General features: G+C 38.0%; 1 protein-coding gene across 3 annotated transcripts in view; it reads right to left on the bottom strand.

Moving 5' to 3' along the window:
• ARHGEF10 (Rho guanine nucleotide exchange factor 10) overlaps positions 1-23,615 on the bottom strand; it is a 117,367-nt gene that overhangs the window by 20,155 nt on the left and 73,597 nt on the right. For all 3 annotated transcript variants that reach the window (XM_075498038.1, XM_075498036.1, XM_075498039.1), the window contains 8 exons: positions 19,748-19,863; positions 17,924-18,051; positions 17,342-17,442; positions 15,951-16,072; positions 14,370-14,456; positions 12,771-12,994; positions 11,447-11,604; positions 307-449 (listed from right to left, as the gene is read on the bottom strand). In XM_075498038.1, the coding sequence (XP_075354153.1) occupies positions 307-449; positions 11,447-11,604; positions 12,771-12,994; positions 14,370-14,456; positions 15,951-16,072; positions 17,342-17,442; positions 17,924-18,051; positions 19,748-19,863 (1,079 nt within the window). The remainder of the gene's footprint in view (positions 1-306; positions 450-11,446; positions 11,605-12,770; positions 12,995-14,369; positions 14,457-15,950; positions 16,073-17,341; positions 17,443-17,923; positions 18,052-19,747; positions 19,864-23,615) is intronic.

Genomic DNA, 23,615 nt, shown 5'->3' with positions numbered 1-23,615 from the left:
AATTCTTTGCTGCCTTTCCTCAAATCCCATTTTTAAGCAAACCTCTTGCCCCAAATACTCTATGGGTTCCAAGCACCTTATGAAACCTGGGGGAAAGTGGAAGCCAACCTAGGTCTAACGAGACATCAGCAGAGAACATCACGGCAGAATTTCAAACTGCAGGGAGTGGGATTTAAGAGAAATGAAGCCGTATTTCATTAAAAGCTTCCTGAATCATAAAGCTTCTTAAACAGATTTTAATGTTTAAAATTTCACCACTTATACCCTGTAGCATAGTATGTGAGCAATGCTTTTAAAAGTGTTTACCTCTATGGAATGTGTCACAGTGCTGATTATAAAAATTTGTCCACCACATGCAGCCCAAATGGTCTCCTCCATCACAAGCAGACTTCTAACAGGCAGAACCCCCAGTTTAACTATCTTCTGAGGTTCCGTGTTCCACGTCCCATCTTCAATAAAAAAGAAGAAGAAAGGTTATACACAACAGAATGGTAATCTTTGTTTTAAAACAGTTTTGAAAACGCTCTCTCACAAGCCTACTGCTCAAATCTCTGCAAGTTGCCACTTCCAGCTACACTATGATTTACATATATTTAATTTTAGCTTCTAGGGTAAGTTTGTAAGGGTAATACAACATTAAGGGGAAAAACCAAAACCAAACACTCATATATTTGTTAACTGAACAAACTTTATCTGGATTAATTGATAAACAAGGAATCCCACATTGCTGTTCTGATACAACTGCTTTCCTTTCCAGAGGAAACCCAGTCAGAAAGCCATGGCTGATATAATTTTCTCCAACTCAGAAGGAGCTCACAACCGATCTATTTCAAGATGAATCAATTTCCAACTAGGACAGAATCATCTTTCCTGTGAAAAGTAGTCAGCAAGATTTTTACTGTAGGTTCTAATGAGCTCAGATGACTCTCTGAGAGCATGTTGATGGAATGGACTTCCTGATACTAGATGCTTCACTTAAGAAGGAAATTCTTTTTAAAAAGAAATTAAAACTTAATTTTGTGCCATATCTTCACTTTTCCTATGTTTTCTCCCAACTATAATCCACAGTGTTTTCTGTGGACTGCATTTAGCAGATCCAAATTACATTATGCATGTGTATGTGGCACAATCAATTATTCAGAGACCTTCTGATAAAAACTGCATGCTGCCACTTACGGCTCTGGTCACTCTCACTTGCCATCTCTTTGAAACAAGGATAGTAGATTATGTCTCTCCAAATTTAAGAGCTAGCAACATGGGCTTCTTGAAATAGTTGTAGCTGTGTCTTTTATGCATACAATTTGACATACTAAATATGTAAATAATAATTTTAATACTTTTATATTAGTTTATTTCTATTGTAAGTGCTCATTGAACATAAAGTCTCAAAGATCACATTTCTATCCAGTATGCTTTAGTAATAATATCAAAATCTGTTAAAGTATCTGTTTTTACATTGAGATAAAATATGTCAAAAAGGCCCCATTTCCTCACTTTAAAGCCTTCTTCCTGCATAAGCTGCAGAAAAGTTGTCTGCTTTACTGACACCACTTTCAACTCAGTAACCGCTTAAATTTTGATTGATGAGACCAAGGTAAACACATCTTTAGGCAAGCACTTAAGTACAACTCTTTTCTTTTTCCCCCAATAACAAGTGCATCTTTTATCATCTGCTTAGGTAAAGGGGTACGAAATTTCCTGCTTCACAATAACAGCAGCAACAACAATAACAAGAAGCCTCAGCTCTGGAGTACTTCTTATTGCTTCTGCCATCTGAATGATACAACCTTCGCTGAGTCATTCTCAGGATGTGGCTCTCCTCTGAAAGCATCTTTGTAAAAATGACATTTCGTTTCAGGCCGTCAAAATAATTTTCATGATTTTAGTTTGCAAGTGAGAAGAGTGTTTCCAGTTATGAGCCTGCAAACTCTCCCAGCGATGTCAAAGTCACTTCGTGTTCTTCGTGACTCATATGTACCATTAGTAATAAACTTCTGGAAAAGTTTTCATTTGCTAGCAACCACATTATCCTCAAATTAAATTCTTAAGAGGAGGCTGCCCATACCCCATGAATGCTTTAACCACTGTAGGCATTTCAGTGCAAAGCCTTCAGAGAGCAGAGCTGCACGCGTGTGCATATCCTGACTTTCATTGCCTAAATTATGCTGACTGCAGAAGTCGTAACAGCATCCAGTATGTAGCACCCTCATGCTTCCTTTTGAGGGATAAAACCAGCATAATTCTAGAATATTCTTAGTCTCTTCTGAAGGATAAAGCCTATGAATTTGGGCAAAGAGCAGATATGCTGAGCAAGAAGCTATGTTTTCTTCTGTAGTTATATTTTCACACTGAAAAACACGTTAATGTACAGACAAAACCATTCACTGAACTCAACAGCTCTTTCTCTTACATACATTCAAGCTATACATTAATCTATATATAAAGCATAGCTGATACTGAAGTGACAGGTGAATAGGGATTTTCAGGATTCTCAACTGTGGAACTCAGATTTAAGTTTTGCTTAAATTTCATTTCAAGCATCTAAGATTTTTTGTTTTAATCTGGATCTTTATGCCCTCAACTTCCATGCAACTCCTCAGATAGCTAAGCATTAAGCCATTTTATTAATTTTGATCAAGTCTTATTTAAAATTATTATCTAGCATGTGTAATAGTTTTGAGTGAAAAGGAAAATTAGTACTGGTGTCAGGTGGATGTCTATTGCAAAATAAAAATTCTAGAACAATTTACTGCAAGGTAAGAAGGTGAATTCAAGATTACCAATATTATGAATACTACCAGCGTTATGAATATTTGATTCAACAAATATGTGTATCAAAACTCAGTTCTCACAAAACCATTTTCTGTTGGTGCTGTTAGCACAGCACTTAACAATCCGGTTAGCTTTAAGAGTACAGTGGGATCAGACATATGAAAAAGGTGAGACAGAGACCTGATGTCTTTCACATTACCATGAGTTCATGCAAAGAAACTGCAATCCCACTTGATATATTGGCCCAGGAAAAATCCAGAGCTATCACTCTACCCAGATACCCTAGCCATGTGATAAAGCTGTTCTGTAGTACTTTTTTATTTCTTCCTGCAAACATTGCTGTCTTCCAGATCAGACAGCATCTGAGACAGATGAGGGGAAAAAAAGGGCAGGGGGAGACTCTCTAGTCTGGTAATTAGGGCCGTATTTAAACGATGGGTCAGCTGTGTTCTGGTCCCTGCCTCAGTGAATGCTTAATTAATTATACAAAGTGGAATGGCACAAGGAGGAGAAATTAAGCACTGTGCATCTCTCTCCTCTTATTTTGTGGCAGCCAGGGAAATCTCTTGAGAGTTGGAAGCATGAGTACAAATCCTCTCAAGCAAGGCAAGGGATTAAGCCTGGTAATCCAACGTACTTCTGTAAATGCTTTAACCACAGGCTGCTGGCTAAAAGCAAGATCACGACTTCATTTTGCTGACCAAGAATTTTATTGCCCATCGCCAAAATTACTTAGCAAGTCTGTGTCTAGCTAGTTCACAAGTTGTTTCAAGACTATCAAAATCACACTTTTAAGAAAACATAATAGTCTCTCTGCCTCTCTCTCCAGACCTCAGCAGACCCTATTCAACACCTGCTTGCACAGACTTCATGTTTGACATTAGCTATTTCATATTATCTGTCTGATCCAAAGTTCATTGCTTCTAAAATCTAAGTGGAAAGAAGTATTATCTCTATTCTACTTGTGTAAACACCTGCAGATTCAAGCCATACTTAAATAAATGGGTCCAAGAACTGGCACTATCCATGTATTTAAAATTAGGCACAGCACTTGCAAAAGATACAGAATGGCTTCATTTGATGTTATAAATCCTTGGTTAGCTACTGATTCAATACGTTCATTTTTTTTTCCTAAGAAAAAATAAAAGAAGCAAGACATAGTAGCTGAGAAAACTTTGGCCAACAAAATCTCAAGGCATACAATAGGACAAAGCCAGTGCAAGGAGCCCAGCAAACTATTTTCTGAAAAGCAGGAATTGAGCAAAAGAAAAATAAGCAATGGAAATGTATATAATGCAGCTCCTGGAGACCTGGCTGGAGAATACCTACAGGAGCGCCCACAGAAGTGTGGCTTGTCTTAAAATCCTGTTCCATCGATGCCTTGTTTCTGTTCTCTAAATAAGCATTGTTTTAGTTTTAGGAACATTTTATGGTCGTCATTGGGTCTAGAATGCTGAAAAGCCACAGACAATAAATAAAGTCTTCTTCTACCTATGAGGTAAGCATATAGATTACCGAATGAGATGCAATATGCAGTACATATATCCTATAACCAGAGGCTAGTCCGTATGTGGAAAAATCAGTTGTCTGCACCCTGAACAAATACAAGATCAAAGCCTGACACCTGTGGAGACCAGAAGGAAACTGGGAGAAGAGACAGGGGTTTTCCTTTTGCTTTGTGAGAGAAGTCCATATAAGTATTAACACACAAAGATTACTGTATTTGCAAGTTTTAATTGACTGGGATCTTAAATTGGCCACATGAAAGCAGGTATAGACTCTCCCTACAGATACACCCAAACGCCTAGTACACAAGACGTGACAGCCTCTGGCAGTCTCTATAACATTACTGTAATAGAATATAGGCATCTATATGAATTGCGGGTACAGCTATTTACAGGAATGAAATGCATCTACAAAATCTGAGAACAGAGTCAAATATAAAAGCAAATGTCAGGGCTTCTAGAAATATCATAACTTCTGATATTTGCATATTAGAGGAATATTTAAAACATGAGAACACAGTTTTTAAGGACTATTGTGTCTATGCACTAATAGATCTGTGTTATGCCACTTTTTGTAGTACCCTCTATAAGTTATATTTCTCCAACAGTTATGTGGCATAGGGTATACCCCAATGCTGAACAGTATCTTGCAATGCTCGTATCAGGCTGTTTAGCTACATCAAAGTAAGGTATCTTATGCTCCTAAAATATTTCTAAGACTTTAATGTATAAGGACATTATTTCCACTACTGCATTTTGTTATTAGTCTCGTGATTTCTATGAATTTCAGAAATCAGTTATCCTTATATTAACTCAAATTTAATCAGACAGGAAAAGTTTTAAAACAGTGGTCATTTTAGAGGACAGAATGTTGGCTATTTTTCTTTCTGTGGTTTGTTTCCATAAAACCCAAGGAAGGAAAGTAATATTATTTTACAAAAATTCATAAAAATAAGTTTCTTCTTACTATTTAATTTATTAATACTTTATTAATATTTAGGAATTTAAATAATTATAATTTGTTGGTGCTGTCAAGTCTTCATATGAGATAACCTATATTTTATTAGGTTATCTCTTCATAAAGTCTTTTTAAAGTTTGTAGTAGTTTTCCCTTCCTTTACGCTTTCAGTCAAGCTGAACTGAACATGCTTTTTTGTTGGTAGCTTCCTCTCCTGCTTAAGCAGCACTATTGATGATTTCAGCAGAGCTGCCAACACAGCCCTGGGAACAGTGGTTGTTGGCTAATTTGTGCAGTGGAGCACAAACATTTTTTCCATCACATGGTACATAAACCAGCACTGCTGAGGAGTAAGATGGTAACTACAGAAGTAAAAAGTTTAGCACATTTCTCATCACTCGGAAAGAAGCTGAGAGACTCAGGTCTGCTCTTCTAAACAACGTGTAACTATGAATTTAATTACACATGTGCTACACATGCATATAGTAATTTTTTCCTACATATGCAAATTCTTCATGCTAAATAGCTGACAGAGGTCTATCTGAAATTATAAGGAGGGGTGCTGCTGGAAGTCCCAGCATGAGATATGTAAATAAGGCTGACAGCAATGTCAACATATTCCTGGTAACAAGTATTAGGTGATACTGCTAACAACGATGACACAGTCAAGACAACAGTATTTATTTCTTTTTCAATATCACCGCTCTAGTCCTCTCCCTGACAGCTTAATACCATTCCTTACTTTTCAAAGCAATACGTCTCACCACATCTACTTTAAGTGGCAATCACATACCAGAACTGAAGGGGTTATCAAGCATTGGAACAGGCTGCCCAGGGAAGTGGTTGAGTCGCCATCCCTGGAGGTATTTAAAGGATGTTTGGATGAGGTGCTTAGGGACATGGTATAGTGGTGGTCTTGGCAGTGCTAGGTTTATGGTTGGACTTGATGATCTTAAAGGTCTTTTCCAACCTATACGATTCTGTGATTCTGTGAGAACCGCACTCTTCAGACACACTGGAGCAGTGCAAGCTCTGAAGTTTGAAATCAGTGCTTTACATTCCACATATTCCTCCTTTCCTGCATTTGTCAAAGCACACAATTGTCTCACCAAATTGATCAAGGTATCTTGCTAATGAACTGACCTGCTACGCCTTCACGGTTGTAACTGTTTCCCCTTACTTGTATACTTCCTTTCAGTTTTGGCCCTTTTCCTTGATATTAATCCTCTGAAAACAGTCACTGATTAGTGTCATAAGGCCTCTTTGGACAGCTAAGTTGTCAAAACTCTTGACCAACTTCAGAGCTGCCTAAGTTTTTACCAGTGAAGTCTTTCTGAAGAATGTAAACTTCTGTTCTTTGCATGGCCAGAACTGCCTCAGCTGCTGTTCTTGTTTCACATTCAATTACAATCCTCAAAGTTGAGCTTTTCTTCCTTTTGTAAACGTCAGGGCCAGAACCTAGCGGCGTACACCTATAGGAACAGGCTCTGCAAAAACCTACTAGAAAATACAGCTTTCATTAAAACATGCAGGAGGCTTCCTCTTATGGGTGTGTGGGCTCAGTCCTCTCTATGGCAAAAGAAGATTCACATCAGTATCTTCGGGCTTCTGGAAGAGACCTCTAGCCACCCAGGCAAGGGCCACTGGGAGTGGCAACGGCAGCACTCCCAATCCCTTCTTCATGTTAAAGTTGAGCTACTCTTGAAAAAAAAGAGTTAAAGACTGGGTGAGAGGCAAGAGAGCAAAAGTTTATTAAATAATCGTTTGATAAGATAGAGATCTCTTCAGCTGAGAGCCTAGTGCCTTAGCCGTTAGGATACTATATGAGAAATTACAAGTCCTATCCTGTTTTTTAAAAAAAAAAAAAAAAAAAAAGGCATGATTAATCCTCAGCTTAAGGAACAGACCATAGGTGCAAGTTCTGCACTGTGAATCACAAGTGGCATTTCTCTAGCTCAGTGGCACCTAGAAGTAGGATGACATTAAGAAATGCCTTGTTTCAATTTCTTACTGGTTTGTTTGGACATTTCTCTACTCACAGCGTCACAGAATGGTTGAGGTTGGAAAGGACCTCTAGGGATCATCTGGTCCAACCCCCCTGCTCAAGCAGGGCCACCTAGTGCTGGCTGCCCAGGACTGTGTCCAGACAGCTTTTGAAAATCTCCAAGGATGGAGACTATACAACCTCTCTGGGCAACCTGTGCCAATGTTCAGTCACCCTCACAGTACCAGTGTTTTCTGATGTTCAGTTTGTTGCCCACCGCCTCTGGTCCTGTCACTGGGCACCACTGAAAAGAGCCTGGCTCCATCCTCCTTCCACCCTCCCTTCAGGTATTTATAGACATTGAGGAGATCCCCCTGAGCCTTCTCTTCTCCAGGCTGAACAGTCCCAGCTCTCTCAGCCTTCCTCACAGGAGAGATGCTCAAGTCCCTTCATCATCTGAATGGCCTTGTGCTGGACACTCTCCAGTATGTCCATGTCTGTCTCGTACTGAGAGCTCGTACTGAGCCCAGAAACTGGACCCAACACTCGAAGTGTGGCCTCACCAGTGCTGAGCAGCGGGGAAGGATCACCGAGCATACTGAGCGCTGTGAATTCAACTGTAGGGGTGAGTGTGCAAGGGCTCGCCATGGGCGCTGTACGCACGAGTGAGAGGCTGCACACACCCATCATGTGCCGAAAGGACAGCCACTGCAATCAAAGCAGCGTGTCTTTTCTGTGCATCCGTTCTCTCACCTTAACCAAACTCTTTCTGAAACTACTAATACATTAATTCTTCTACTCTTTGCCACAATCATTCTGAGTTTTTATTTTCTTTTTCCTGTTTCTCTCCGTACTCTTTACAGGACTTTATGGAAAGGAAATGTATATCAATGTCTAGAAGACAGGAAGTAGCTGGAACGGACTACAGTATAGCAGGAACAATACACCTATATTATATGAAGATTGTGATTTCCCTTTCCTAAGATACTTTTGTGAATGGAAGTCAAACACATGCTGACCTTTTTTGCTATTACATCACTCAGAAAACACATCTGCTGGGCCGTCTGCAATCATCACAAAGGGGTTCTGTTATGTTTTTTAAACAAAGACAATACAATGTACTTCTTCCTTAACCTCATCTAGAAGTGTTTTGCCTGGAAATATTCCTAATAATTCAGCCTGAGGCAAACACTAAATACACAATATTTCAGACTGATAACTGTGCAAAAGTCAATAGCACTGTAAACAAGTTCCCAACACACAAGGTGTCAGAAACTTTACAATCTCCATCACTACCATTCCTATATATAATAGCATTTAATGCATTCGCTGTTTCATGGGTCCCCAAACTAGTCTTCTCACCCACATAAAAAAGGATTATTGAGGATAATTATCAGGGCTCCTGTTTTTAGGATTAACATATTAGCTGACCTACATCCTAGTCTTTCTGTGACATTTTCACAGATCACCATGTTAGCTCACATTTAAGAACTGATTAGATTTTATGGTATCAGAGCCTCATTGACTTTGCTTTTAATTTATGTTCAAATACATTCAGGCTTAAGTACTTTTTAACTCTTAAGTGAAAATACACAGATACAGAGGTGTCCCAGTAAAACATGGCTGCCCTCCATAAAGGAAGAAATCTCACTGTGCACCTTCAACTCTCCCGCTAACATGGCATATGTTCCCTTGGTTTGCTACACATACTTCTTAGTTTCCATTTTAAATTACTTCAAGAAAAGACTTTCTGCAGCCAGAGAGCACTCTGGATGCTGTCAATCTGACAAAGTTCTCTTGTGAAGAAAGTCAGAAGAGAGCACTTGCTGTTTGTAAACAAGCTGGATATTTACATGCATTGAGCCATCTGAAAACAACAGGAGAAATTAGAGCTATTTGGGTACTGAAAACCAAATGACAGAAGTCATGTGTCTTTGACTACATGCATAAAGGCATCGAGCTTCAGTGACTGAACCGATCCACTGTACTTTCTGCCCTGAGAGGAAGACACAAGGATCACAACTCTAATAGAGGCTGCAAGGTGGATTTTCATCCTAGAAGACAGACTACCCCTTTTCACTCATGGAGTCCCACAACAGGCTGCACAACCATTTTACCTGTGCATCCCATAGCATTTGTCCTTCTCAGGCTTCAAATCAAGGTGCCTTGTAATGCAGTGACCATATTTCACGTTCATTTTTAAATCTTTCCTTCATCTCCTTTATGCTGCTACCCAAAATCCAAGTTCAAGTGCATGGCTGGAAAATAACCCCCTCTGTAGAACAGAAGGCGGCCCTGATGAATTGCACAAAGCTCTTTGGAGGCTGCATTCCCCCTCCCTCCCATTTCACCGCTTGGATTCCTTTGTTTGGTAAAATAGGTCAGTGCTCATAAAAACACCCCTCCAGGGCTGCCTGCCTCACATGACCACAGCAGCCAACTATAAGGAATATGAAGGCTAACATGGGAGCAGCTGATTCGCACAACTTTCATGAGGCATGGAGAACTGAAATAACACAGACCAAACTGTAAGGAAAGGAACAAGATGAATTAGAAAAACCTGAATGCATAGTTCCCATCTCAGAGCTTCAGCGATCATGAAATACCCTGCCACAGGCTCTATGAATATCTAGCTGCACAAAACTGTGTCTTCAGAGGAAGATAAACAGGGGACGCAATGATCCTGGTCAATACAACATAACCTCCAGCTCATAATGTAATTCAGTCTGGTTAACAGCTCTGCCCCACCCTTAACATCCTCTGTAGATATGCAACCCATGCATCCTTTCTTAACTATACTGCCAAGGATGCCACTCCTGTTTTTGAAGTGGTCTTTTCTGGAAGAAGTTGGGCGACAGCAACTGCAGTCTTAAAACAGCTTAAATACACCAATTCCTTTCAGAGAAGACGACACATTCACTTTACTACCCCACCCAGCTACATACAAAAACTGAAACATCAAAAATCATGTTATGAGACTAGGATCAAGGCCTCACTCCTGTGCCTCCAAAACAAAAAAAAATTTGCTATTCAGTAGTAAAAAACCAATTTTTTTTTTTGAAGGGAACTGAAATCTAATGTCTGGCTTCAGACCAGAGACAACAGCTCAACAGGAAACCCACTGGGTTGAAGACAACAACTGGTGAAAGGAAATCTCTTTCCCAACACTTTTTTCTGATTCTTCATTGCTTAGGAAAAAAAAAAAAATTGTATCCTGTACCCTTCCCAAAGTAAGTCTTTATATGATCTAACACTGGGCATATAATTTGTTCCAAGATTCAAGATACTGAGCTTGGCTCCTCAGTTATAGACTGGCAGGATTTAGTAGCCAAGGTATAGTGCCACGCAAATGCAACTGCACTGTTTACAGGGCCCACCTCATTAGAGGAGTATGACAACCATCATTATGCAGCTCACACTAAGAAGGTACACCAGATCTCTGCTGGCTCTGCAACTTTGCAAGGTTAGGTGTCTCTGTGCTAACATCTCACTTAAATACTCAGGTTTCAAACTCTGAGTAAAGCCTTGCCGATTTTGAACTGAATTAGCTATATATGTATGCAGTACTGCAGGAAAGTTAGAGAGTTGTACTGGAAGTACGCAGACAAGCACCCGAACCAGCTGTGGAGAAGACAGTTCTGTTTCAGAAGAATTACCTGGCGTTCTCCTTTACTCAAATTATTTTAGCCAATTTACTTAGCTAGATACAAAACAACCAACTGGGATGCTAATGGAAAAAGGAGTCCTATTGTGAAATACATGAGCCCCCCACATAGGAAAGACTTCTCTTATCTGTACAGTAAAAATGGAGTTGTCATGTCAAAAGAGATATACAGGAATCTCTACCAATAGGGAATTTTTGTCTTTCATAAACACCAATACTGGGTAGTTGAGCGGAATTAGCATTGTGCTGTGTAAAATACAGTATCCTGCCTGTTATCACATAAACTTCTGGACTCTTGTAACACTGATGACCTTAGGGTTTAAGCTAAGGGGCACAAATCAGCTTTCATATGTATTGTATGGCAAAAGCGGGAACAGCATCAAAGTTTCTACTATACTTCAAAAACAGAAAACAAGTCTTTTCAGAAGTACTGAAAAGTGTAGTAACCTTAGTTCAGCAGTTTTACAGAGAATTTTTGGAAAATATAATAGTGGAAAACTACTGCCAAAATATACTAACATGTGAGTTCCTCAGGATGTTATCAAATCATCTCACCACATTACCTTCTGCTTTTGTGTAGATTGAGATGTTTCCATTTACCAAGCCAGCAAACAAGTATTGAGACATATATGTTAAGCTCATAACAGTTGATTTTTCAGGAGTGAAGAAGTGTTGAAGTCGAATTTTCTTTGAGCCTTGGCAACTTTTGTAAATAGAAATGCTATAAAAAGAAGCAAGAAAAAATAAATGTGTAAAATTATGTGTTATTTAGTTCTTATTAGAATATGCACGAAAGAGGTTTAGAATAAAACATTGGAGGGAAAAAAGATTTTCTTCTTCCATTCATAGGAAGATGAGTCTGGAAAGGAGTATCTTGACCCTCCAAAATGTCTATGTAGACAATTCGCAATTACTTAACATTGACATATGGCAACACTTTTCATATTACCTTGTCTGGAGAAACATTTATTCAACAAAGAGACATAATAAAAATTCTGCTCAAAGTCCTTATTATGAGCCTATCCAAAACTTTCTAATAGTTTAAAAAAAAAAAAAAAAAAGGATTAAGTATTACCTGGAGAACTAGGGAAAAGAAAAGAAAAACTCACTACCAGACATCAATTACGCTTAAAATTCCCACCATTCCTACAGATTATTACCATGGGTATGTTAGGAATATTGAATAGTTAAATCTGGAATTGATTGCACTTCACAAGCAAAGACAATAAGTAAAATTAGATGTTGGAATTTCTGGAAACATAGCACTTTCCTTGGAGAATTTTGTTCTCCATTTATACCAGTTAGAAACACCTTCAAAAATCACATGTAGTTACATATTTACACCCTCACTTGCTATAACAAGATCTGTTTGCTTACTGACCTGTAAGTTTAGAAAATATAGCTTTGTTCTTCAATATAAATCAAGTAATGACTCAGTAAGGTCATCCGTTCAGAGGAAAATAATTCACGTCAATAGTAAACAGCAATATTATTTATTTGCATGACAAATCCTGCACAACATCACACTGTAGAAGGTTAATGGGTTCCTCATTAACACCTCGTCATTCTGAAAAATTTCCAATACCTAAAGATTATAACATTACAAAAGTAATATTTATATTTTTCAGATATGATGTATGATGAATTAATCCTCCTTCAAAGATATGCTTTATTTTAATTTCAAATACTACACAGTGTATTTTAAAATCATGGAGAGTGTATTTTTCCCTTGATTTAGGTGGAAAGGATAAGTTGAGGTCACTAGGATATCACATGGATACTTTTTTAGCAAGAAAACATTTTCTTGGAAGTATCTCACACAATTTTGCTATAGAATAGTAAACCTAATGAATAAATCATACACAGTACACTGAAAATGAGAATCACCTTCCTTCTTCCATGCCAAGGCAAATAGTAGGCACACTAGAAGCTTTTGCAAGAACATTTTCAGAGTCGAGAGCCTTATTTTGCTCTTTTGGTTTCTCCTCCTCTGGTATGTAGACCATGCAGAGAATCCGTGATTCCACATTGAAGCACTCAATAACCTTGGGGCTGGAGCTTTGAAATGAGACTATTGCAATCTGGCCCATCTGATTAGTACAACTGCCAATCTGAATTGGAAAGAGGAAAGAAAAAAAAAAAAAAAAAAAAAGACCAAGACTGATACTTGTCTCCAGGAAGATCAGCATTAACAAGGAGGAATGACTGGAATGTTAATTGAAGAGTGCACCTCAAGTTATATGCATGAATATGAGTTTTCATGCATTAGACATAAACAAGAAAATAATTCAGCACAAATACAAGAGTTTTTGAAATATTATATACACAAAATTCCCTTGTATACTCACAAAAACAGTCCTTTCTTTTTTGAAAGGAGGAATATTATGGCCTATTCCAATGTCTGACTTGTATGTATATACATAATGTAATGCAATCACAGTAAGTACCTGTGTAATATATTATTTTAATAACTGCTGTTCTAAGTTATCTCAGAATCTCTTAAAAAGGATAATATAGCTGACGCCTGTCCTTTGCACAGTAACAAATGCTCTGTTCCAACAGAAAGAGGGATTATTAATATAACCCCTTTTGTAAACTTGCTGATGCAGGATCCTAAACTTCTCCCTGATCCAGAACTAAGTATCATCAATATGTCCACAAATCTGTACATTTTAGGGAACTGGGAAGAGTAAAAAAAAGAAAATGTCTGTCCAAGCAGCAGTAAGTGTTTTTATATAGTCACTCTTTATGTTTATATGAAATGAAAAAACATAGCAAAGAGAAAGAAAGAACGTTATGGGGCAGTAGAAAGATTTTATTGCCATATATTTGTGATGACTGTTTACAAATAGCAAAGACAAAAAGAAATTATACAGGTCACCTTGAAAAAGACCACTGACAAAAGCTATTTCGAACTTCTACTTTTAATTCACAAGGGTTCCCTTAAAATTTCAGTACTGTAGTATCAAGAAAAGCTACTGAAATCATTAGCTTTTTTTTTTTTTAAAAAAAGTATTGGCTATCTCACTTTGTCTGCTGGAATATCTGCATATTTGGCATCATAACAATATGCCAGAATAGTTTTTTCCCTTTGTACAGACTTAAACAGATTATTTATGGCTAAAACATTTTTAAAATATGGAAACAGACAATAGGACAGTGTGAGCTCATATGGGTTTTAGCAGCCCTCATTATACATTAGCACATAACTCACTTCTGAATGTGCTCAGCACTTTGGAATTCGTTCTGTGCCACACTAACAAATCACACACACATAAGTGACACCCTACAGAGAACAGCAAGATCACATGGACAAAATTACTAGCTATCCTTTATAGAAGTTCATCTTAAAACAAACTAACAAAAAAGAGAGAGAAAAGAACAACCCAAAATTTATTTCAGATCCATATGTTGCCGAGAGTCACAAAAAACAATGAAGAGAAACAGGAGACAACCCCCTTTTTAGCTTCTAAAGATTACGCTTACCCAAAGAAAACCATGTTCCATGGCACAGGAATCTGACTCTGTTTCACCAGAGAGGTACGGTTCAGGATTATAAGCAGCACATTCAATCTTCAAAGGAAAAGAGAGCAGTTACCACATTAAAAAGATATGCCTGTTTCTGCCTAATTTAGTCTGTAATTAAGTAAAGCATTCAAGGATATCAAAGAATCACAGAAGGCAAGAAGTCAGTTAGTCCATCCAGCTTCCTGTGGGCAGCTGCAAAACTGGCAAAGTTGACCCAGAGCTCAGGCAAATACTGCCACACACTATATTCTCCTGAGGTGACCAAGGCAAAGACCATCACTCAACGGTATGGGCAACAGAATATTTATGGACTTTCCTTTCAAAACAAGCAGATCCTGTTGTAACCTAATTACAGGAGTTGAGCCTGGGCCTTCGAGGCTCCTGGCATGGACCTACAGCACTTACAAATGCATGGCTCTATGGCAACACAAATATTTTAAGTTTCTGCAAAAAATTAAATTAGCTTGGTTATTTCACCAGTGGTGACTTTAGAAAGTTTTCAATACAGAAAAAGCTGACTGTTTAATAAGACAAGAATGACTATGGTTGTATGGGAGACCGGACACTTACAGTAGACTTTGGATGCTGTAAACCATGGCTCTGCTCTGAAAACCAGTATCATAGGAATGGCTTGATTTAACACTGTTACACATTTCAATTTTTCCCCAACATCCAGGCCGGTATACTCACACTTGAAGTGAGGCTGCCAGCTGAATTTCCCTCCTGTGTAGGCTGTCCTAGGAATGAGGGTCTGCAGACTTACTGCTTTAAGCAGTAGCCATGCAATGATGTTGATTTAACATTGGGATTCTGGCCATATATATGCAATTTTATTTCCATTAGTGTTTTTGCACAAGCCTAACTGACTGATGGTCAATAGGAAAGAATAGTATCCAGCACCCTCCCCTTCCACCTGTTGGTCTGGACATGCTGTACTTATTTTCATCATTAAAGCCAGTGGTCAATAGGACTTCAAACTGACATATTGCCTTAACAAATGAACCATTAAGATGATTCTGTATCACTGTTCAGAACAGAACTACATTTTATGTAAGACCCCATAAAACTGAATTTTTACAATTATTTTAAAACTATTGCTCTCTGTGCACTACTGAAAATCAGGAATTTGAGGAGTATTCAACATAGTTACATCAGTACAGGACAGCTATCATGGAGATCAGATTCCTGCACTTTTCAAGCTGCAGGTTACTTTGGAGCCTCAAATAAACACTTGGAAACCTCATGACCAATTCAAAATTCCAGCAGTTCTGTTTTCATTGAGTGATGAGCTTACATCTGAAATTGAATATCATACTATATAGAAGTAAACACTGTGTTCCTTAGTGCCTCAATGATTGCAGTATTTTGCATTCCTGTGACCCTCTTGGACCTTCCATTGCTACTGGTCTTACACCAAGACGGTAACTCAAGAGAACTAATAGATGTGAACTAATAGATGTATTTACACTATGGTATTCTTTAGCAGTTATATCACACAAAAAAAGCAATTGTAATCTCACATAAAAAAAATCTGTTCACCTTAAACTCCTGTTGCTTGGCCATCATCACTGGCATGTGTCTAACAAGGAGAGGATGTTTCTCCTTTTTGATTTGATTTCCATCATCTTCTACACAGAACCAACCTAACAGGTTATCCTCCGCTGTAATGGAAAGAACAGACAACAAACAACCCACAATACTTCCACTGAATAATCACTTACACCTCTCTACAGGAATAGAAAAGAATTCTGTTTGGATTGGTGAATACTGATCAGGCTGTTCTTATGCCATATGCATAAGATGCATAAATGACATATGCATAAATGACAATGTAAAACTATGAACAAAAATTCAATATAGTAGATTACATACATATTGATAATGCAAAAAAAAGAACACCTTACACTAGCAAAATGTTAAGGGTGTTCTCTTAATGATCTTGTCAGTAGGTTATTAAAAGACAAAAAGGCACATCAAACCTCTCCTCAGACTTTCGGAAATCTGTTTTGCAAATAGCATTTCTCTGCCTATACAAGTAACATCACTACCAGCTACTACTTATCATAAGGATCCTCCTCCTGGAATGATGGAGACATCCATTCTCTCTTCTTTTGTTTTTGTTATTTTGCCTGCCTTCAGTGAGATACCATAAAAGCACTGTATTTTGAGGATGTGCTGGTGAAACCTGCTTTCTAGCAAGTGCATATTCTCAATGTTTCTCAACTCAGGCATTCAAAATCCCAGATATCTTTGGAAACCTATACCCCCTGTGCAAACACAGGAGACTAATAACATCACAGGACAGCACATTCTTTATTGCTCTCACTTAGATCAGGTTTGTTTGTGATAATCCCTCCAGTAAAGACTACAGATTTATGTTAAAAAAAAAAGCAACTGCCCCCAAAAAACTTGACGTACACATATCCAACTATAGAAATATTGCATTATATTAATACTACACCCATAATTTTATTTCATGCTCAGAAAGCTAACCGAACCCATCAGCTTTACTGATACTTCAGCTAAAATCATTCTGGGCTAAAACTGAGAAATTTGAACCTGAAGTTCAAAATATAAGAAGTTTGTAAGATCTCAAGAAATACGTTTATAATGGAATAACTTCCTCACTTGTCTGTCCTGTAGTATATCTCATTCTTGTTGATTTAGATATAACAACTACTAATGATTACCACAGACTTCATTAAAATACTGTAGAAATAATATTCCTTCATAATGAAACCCCCATCCTATCTATAACATCATTACTTTGTAGTGATACACAATCGCTACTATTTACTGTATTGCAATTTTAACATCTGCAGATAGATTTTCACAAAAAAATAATTTTCTAAAAAATAAAAATAAAAAAATGACACTGTGCATTAAGAGCTATCTTAACTTGATAGGAAATGCGAGTAACTAAGAATTACCAAGGGCCAGTTTAGCCATTTGTAAATTGTTGATCCAAGACTGTTTGATGGCAGGGGTAAATGTATTGAACACAGCTGTAAAGAAAGTGGGCCGCCCAGACCTGCAAGACAAAAAAAAGGCCACTCTAAAGGCATTGAGTATGAGATACAGCCCAGGCTAGAAATGCTAAGCAAGATGAAATTTCATTATTTTCCAATACTTAGACAAAGACACAGCTCTGATATGAGCATGCAGGCTATGATATGCCATACGCCCGTCTTCCTACACTCCACATGAAATGGTATGAGAACACCCTCCTTGGTGAAAGAATGTAACAGTGGCTGTTCCCTATTAGCTGTCACTGCCACGGTTCCTCTCGTGCTTCTTGCATCTGGAACGCAGGGTTGAGGAATGGGAGAAAAACTACAAAGCTGCCCTGGAACATGCAAGTTCCCAGCATTGTGGCATGAGAGCAGAAGTCAGAGGCTAACTGTGGAGACAGAAGAGGGGGAAGAGCTACAGATTCCCAAATCCTCCCTCATACATCTATGCCTAATACATAAGCCCATTTTGAAAGTTTTGTAATCAAGATTACTACTGACTTGTCCTGTTTTCCTGGGAGTTGCAGCTGAATTCTACAGCGATCTGCCGCTCTGATTTCATCTTCTTTTTTCAAAATCAGTTTTTGTAAACCTGAGGTCCAGTCATGGGCTACAGATTGGTTTAAGTTCTGAAAAATTAAAAAAAGCTAAGATTCAACGCCAGTCTACTGGCCTATTTCCAACAGGCTAACCAAGGTGATCTCTGCATACAACAAACAATTCCTGGTACTGGGGCCTCATTTAGTCCACATTTTAATCATGGATAGTTTAGCCATATTTGTAAACACATTTCAAAAGTGTCTGTAAAAAATTTGCTAACATATTTTATCTGATGATTTAATCTCACATTGCTCAGTTTGATGACACACAAATGACAACCTCAAGCGTTTGTCAGATTAAGAAATGTAAATTTGTATCAGGTGTATGCACAACCCTTTCACTTCATTTCAATGAGCAGTTATACAGAACTCACAAATTCTGTTTCTGAAGAAAATCTCATTAAAACATCTACATATCATACTGCCAGTATGTTTTTGTTCAAATCTTTGAGCCAAAATGTTTACAGAGCCATCATGAAAGCTGTCTCTGTAGTTGGAATCTGTTTAAGTAGGATGCTGAAACAATAACCCTCTGCAAGCTGAGTGTTCAGTCGCAGAGGGCAAAAGCACACCCGAGTGACACTTAAAGCATCAATAGTAGTGAGTATTCATACACAAAAGTACACTAATTTTCCACAGTCAGAATTTTATTAAAATTGAAGTCGTCTTCAAAAATAGAGAAGCTGACCTCATTCCTCAACTAATCTCTTCTAATTATCTTACACATCTCTACCTGGAAACATTGACTGAATTTTAAGTTTCAAAATGTAGTTGGCTCCGGCAGTACAGGCAGAAAGGTTTTGTATATGTTAATGGGTGAATGTCTTATGGTATCTGTCCTATACAGATTCCCAATAATGCAGCTGAAATTCACCTTCAAATACTTGTGAAATTTTGTCCAAAAGTACTGTTTCCATAAAATTCCTTCACAGTACATATTTTCACAAAACGTTATGTTTTATTTAATGCCCTTGACTCTGAAGGCAAGATATCCCAAGAGAAACTCAGCTTTCATACACATATGCACACACACACACACATACATATATATATATATATATACACATTTACAGCCTGTGGTTGCAGGTAGGAGTTAAAAATTGTGCCTAAGCATACATAAAGCATATAAAACAAAAGGCAAAAAAGCAATTTTTTTTAAGTCTTAAGACTGTGGAGAACTCATTCTGAAATTCGGTATTGAACTACTATATCTGTTTGCCAGAATATAAGCTAAATAACAGGGACGTGAACAAAGCCAAAGCAAATTACTTTCAAAATTCCTCTGAAAATCCTTTTATATTTTTGTGATTTGCACTCGTTTTTAAGCACAGCTCCCCCCGAAAGCCAGGATTATGAGCTCGGATGGGCATCAAGAACTTCCTCCAAACAGCCATCCGCCTACTACCTTGTCTAACTGCAATAATCCAATTCTTAAGATCAAAATGCAATTCTGTTTCCATATAAGCTTATCAGCTACTGAGCAAATGCAGACACTTGTAGTATCCACCTACGCTTAAAAACAATAAAGGAAAACAAGATTAGAAAGACAGCTGTAATCTACTTACAACGCTAAACAGTTAACAGTAAATGAATTACAGGAGGTAAAAATTATTACACTCTTTACAGAGAGAACTAAAGAATGTCTTGCACAGATACTAGGGAGAGACAATTATGCTACTTTGCAACAGGAACATATTTGAAAAATAAATCCAGCTTTATTTATTACCTGATAGTTTCCTTTAAGGCTGCCTATTAATTGACTAATTTGACCAACTACATTCAAGTCATGTAAAAGGTTCTGCAGATCATGGTACAGTTGCCCTGGTCCCATATAGAGCTTGTCTAAAATGAATAAAAACATAAGGTTATATATAATAAAAAGATGTAATTGTCAGTTGAAGGAGGAAAGCATGACAAAGATAATATTAACACATATCTCTATTTCTTAACACTATGAAAATTAAGCTTATCAAAATTGGTGACACTCTCTCTAGGTTGTAAAAACAACTAATGCACCGATGTGCAGCTAGGGTCTTCATTACTTCTGAAAATCAGAGTGGTTTATTTATACATGTATCATCAATATTTCACTTTACTGTTCCAGGTGCTTTTAACGTCCCAGCAGAGAGATAATTGTGAAATGCAACCTGGGAAATTATAGGTAGTAGTATGTTATCACACATTAGCTTTGCTTGTACAGGCGTTACCATAGGCATTTCCTTTTAGCTCACCTTCTCATTGCCTTTTGTAGTTACAATTAAGATTCAAGTTTCTTCATCTAGTATGACGGAGAGCATTATGTGTAGTTTTAAGAAGCACGTACTAGAGCTGTGACAAATAGCGAAGCTTCACTGGCCCCAAAATCTCTCGCTGACAGGAAGATTTGCTTAGCACAAAGCAGCAAACTTGCTGTTACACCTTAGTTACATCCTTCCTGAATGTTGCTTTTGGTCACGTGATGAAGAAAAAAAATTTATTTGTAGCCTTCACTATGGTGGTTTAAAACTCAAAATTTGTTTAATAGATCACAAGACAGTTCTGGATCATATATCCACATCCTAACTCTAACATGAGTCTGCAATTTCACTGAACCACTTGAAATTTTATTGCAATCATGGTTAAGTGAAAAAAGGATCTGCACTGAGATCAGCAACAAATCCTAACAGCAGCAGAAATATTTTGCCCTAACCATCAACAAGTTATAAGTTAACACTAACTCAGAAAAGTATTCTGATTAGTAGGATAAGCTGTCTATTTAAATGCACAAAGCTTGCAGAACCCTGCTAATACACTCTGACTCCCAGACATGATGTTAGGAGCGGCATGGCTATGTAATTCTTGTGGAAAAAATACTCTCCCTCTCCCCTAAAAAACCCCACCCTGACTCATACAGAGTCAGCATGTTTCCCTTTGGCTGAACGACAGGAACCAGGCTGGATTATCTTTCCAGGAAACCCCTGCAGATTATTTAGCTCACGCAGTGTCGTATCCAAACTACGGATCCTTCACCCTTACCACAATTTTGGAAGCTAGTCTGCGGGCAGCAAACTCCCCCGGAGCAGAAGGATTTCAACCCTGTGTTGGCAAGAACATGATCTAAATATAATGCTGGCTACCCGCTCTGCAGCCAGACCAGGAGCACGGACGCGAGCCATGCCACCTGCTCCGGCTGCCAGGGCAGATGGGTGCCGGACACAGCACAGCTGCCAGCCAAGGCACTGCTACCACCTCTGTTCCCTAAGCCTGCTACAGGGACCAGTGTATAAGCCAAAACGCAACAAACCAAACACAAAGCTATCAATATAGCGTAAGCCAGAATAAATATGAAAAATAAATAGGCACGAGACAACTCTTCTTAAATCATTAGTATATTCTCAGTTATGTATCAAAATGACTGTATTTTCTAAAGACATTTTCCTATTTGGAGGCATCATACAGATCAAGGCCATCACTGGATGTTTTTCTTTAATGCAATTCACTATATCAAGCTAGGAGTCTTCCTTAAACCCTGAAGAGAATAAAATTTCAAGGCTCAAGGAAAATCTTAGGGGTTACTTTACCTCTGTATTCTCTATTTCACTGCAGGAAAATGCAACATAAACCTGAGATATTACACATTCCCATAAAATTTCAAATTATTCTCTTGCCTTTAAATCTTCTGGTAAATTGAATCAATAAAGGATTTCTGTGTACTGCCCTTGAGCACTAAACATGGGAATGACTGCACTTACTACTATTTACCCAGCCAGAGAATAGATGCAACTTTCATCCACCCTTCTTTGCCTGTTCTGAATGTTAATTAAAAGAACAATCTAGCCTTTCTTACCCTTAAAAAACAAATCAGTCCATAGTAAAAGATCGTTACGTTTACTGTACACATTGAAAAGAAATGACCGCAAAGTAGACCTAGGAGGAAGTTTTTAGATTATGGTCAGTAGAGTATGTTTGCAGATTTGTTTAAAAAAATTAAACCCTTCTCTGGAACTGCAGACTACATACGTTCATTAAGCTGCATTTTCACTCTCTTCAATCCAAGTACTTGATGTTGATTGAAAAAATCAACATCTGAAAGTTGTAAGCACTTCTCTCCTTGCATCCCTCTTCTGCTGGCTTACACCTTTTTCCTTACTAATGTCTACAATAATTGTAATTTGTTAAGCACCAGAATTGCTAGTTCCTACACACATCAACTTGTTGATTTCGATGGGGCTACTCGCAAAGAAAGGTGGGTCAGTGTTAACAGAAGTCTGGTGAAATCTAGCCAAAAGTCAATGTGTTTGGCATGGTAAAGAACACACATGAAATCATTCTTGCCCCCAGTTTCTGTAACAAAAAGATAACTTCTACAAAACAAAATTTAGACTGATTAGAAGTAATTGGCAGTTTAGTTGAGTATTTGGCAGAAGTCCATTCACTTCCCTGTCATTTATAAACTCCACTACTAAACAAACCAAACTGCTGCACTGAAAAACATACTACAAATATTTCTGAAATTTATCCTTGTAGGTTTGAACCAAGAGAAAATTTACAACTATCAGGCTGTGAAAAGCTGAAAGTTTGTGAGGATTCCCTTGTATAGGATGGATATTTTCACTCAAGTGAATTACATTATTTTTAAGTTTTAAAAGCCAGGATCACCCTTTGCAGCTTCATAAAGATAGTTACCAGACATTTTATTTGATTACTGAAAGCAGGTCAGAGAATGGACACTAACCTGCAACATGTAACAGCAAGCATTCAGGCAACTCTCAGATGCTGCAGGACTTTATGCCATAGTCTTCAATCGAGGCCAATAAAGAAAGCTTTAACTACGTACACAGATGGACTTGCCCTGTGCAATATATACATCCACACCGTGCCTGAAAAGAGCCGTCCTCTACAGTCCTCTTCCTGAAGCTTCAAATGCTCTTACAAATATCCTTGTTCCAGCCTTGGGAATAAGGCATAAATCTTGGAATTTCATTCAGTAATTGTCACCTGAGTCTATTTTGTCTGCTCCATGCATATTTTATAAGCTTTTAATAAGTCAAGATAAAAAGGATGCAATAGGAGTGTCAAAGCAAATAAACTAACCTGGTATCTGAAATTCTGTCACACAGAAAAAACAAACAAGTCATTTTAGGCTCATTCATTAAAGACCACATTCTTAGCACAGGAAAGGAAGCCAAAAAGCAAATCAATAAATAATTAAAGAGACCCTGCTTCCATCCTCTGATGTTCTAGAAAAGAGAAACGGCCAAGTTATTAAAATTTCTTCTTAGTCAATCAAGGACTAGATCAATAGCCACAGCTAATATCATTCTTTCATGGAGGTCCTTAATGGGCACAAGATGCAACACAGAAAAATAACTGGGCTTCAGAGATCAGCAATGATGCACTCATCAGAAGAGAGCTCTCTGGGAACTGACCACTTGGTTTGTGTCTGGATAACGAGTTACAAGTTATAGCAACTTCATCTCTGAACTGGGTCCTATAAGGGTTACTCACAATGTCTTTTAAAATAGGATTAGCTTCTTGGTGGTTAACAAAATGTTGACTGCCAGTTGATCCAGCTGAGAACTGTCTGGCAGAGGGTTTTTCCTGGGTGAAGGAGA

Source organism: Mycteria americana, chromosome 3, assembly GCF_035582795.1.
Source record: "Mycteria americana isolate JAX WOST 10 ecotype Jacksonville Zoo and Gardens chromosome 3, USCA_MyAme_1.0, whole genome shotgun sequence".
Lineage (NCBI taxonomy): Eukaryota > Metazoa > Chordata > Aves > Ciconiiformes > Ciconiidae > Mycteria > Mycteria americana.
The sequence above is the reverse complement of the archived record's forward strand: the minus strand, read 5'-3'. Positions and strand labels throughout refer to the sequence as shown.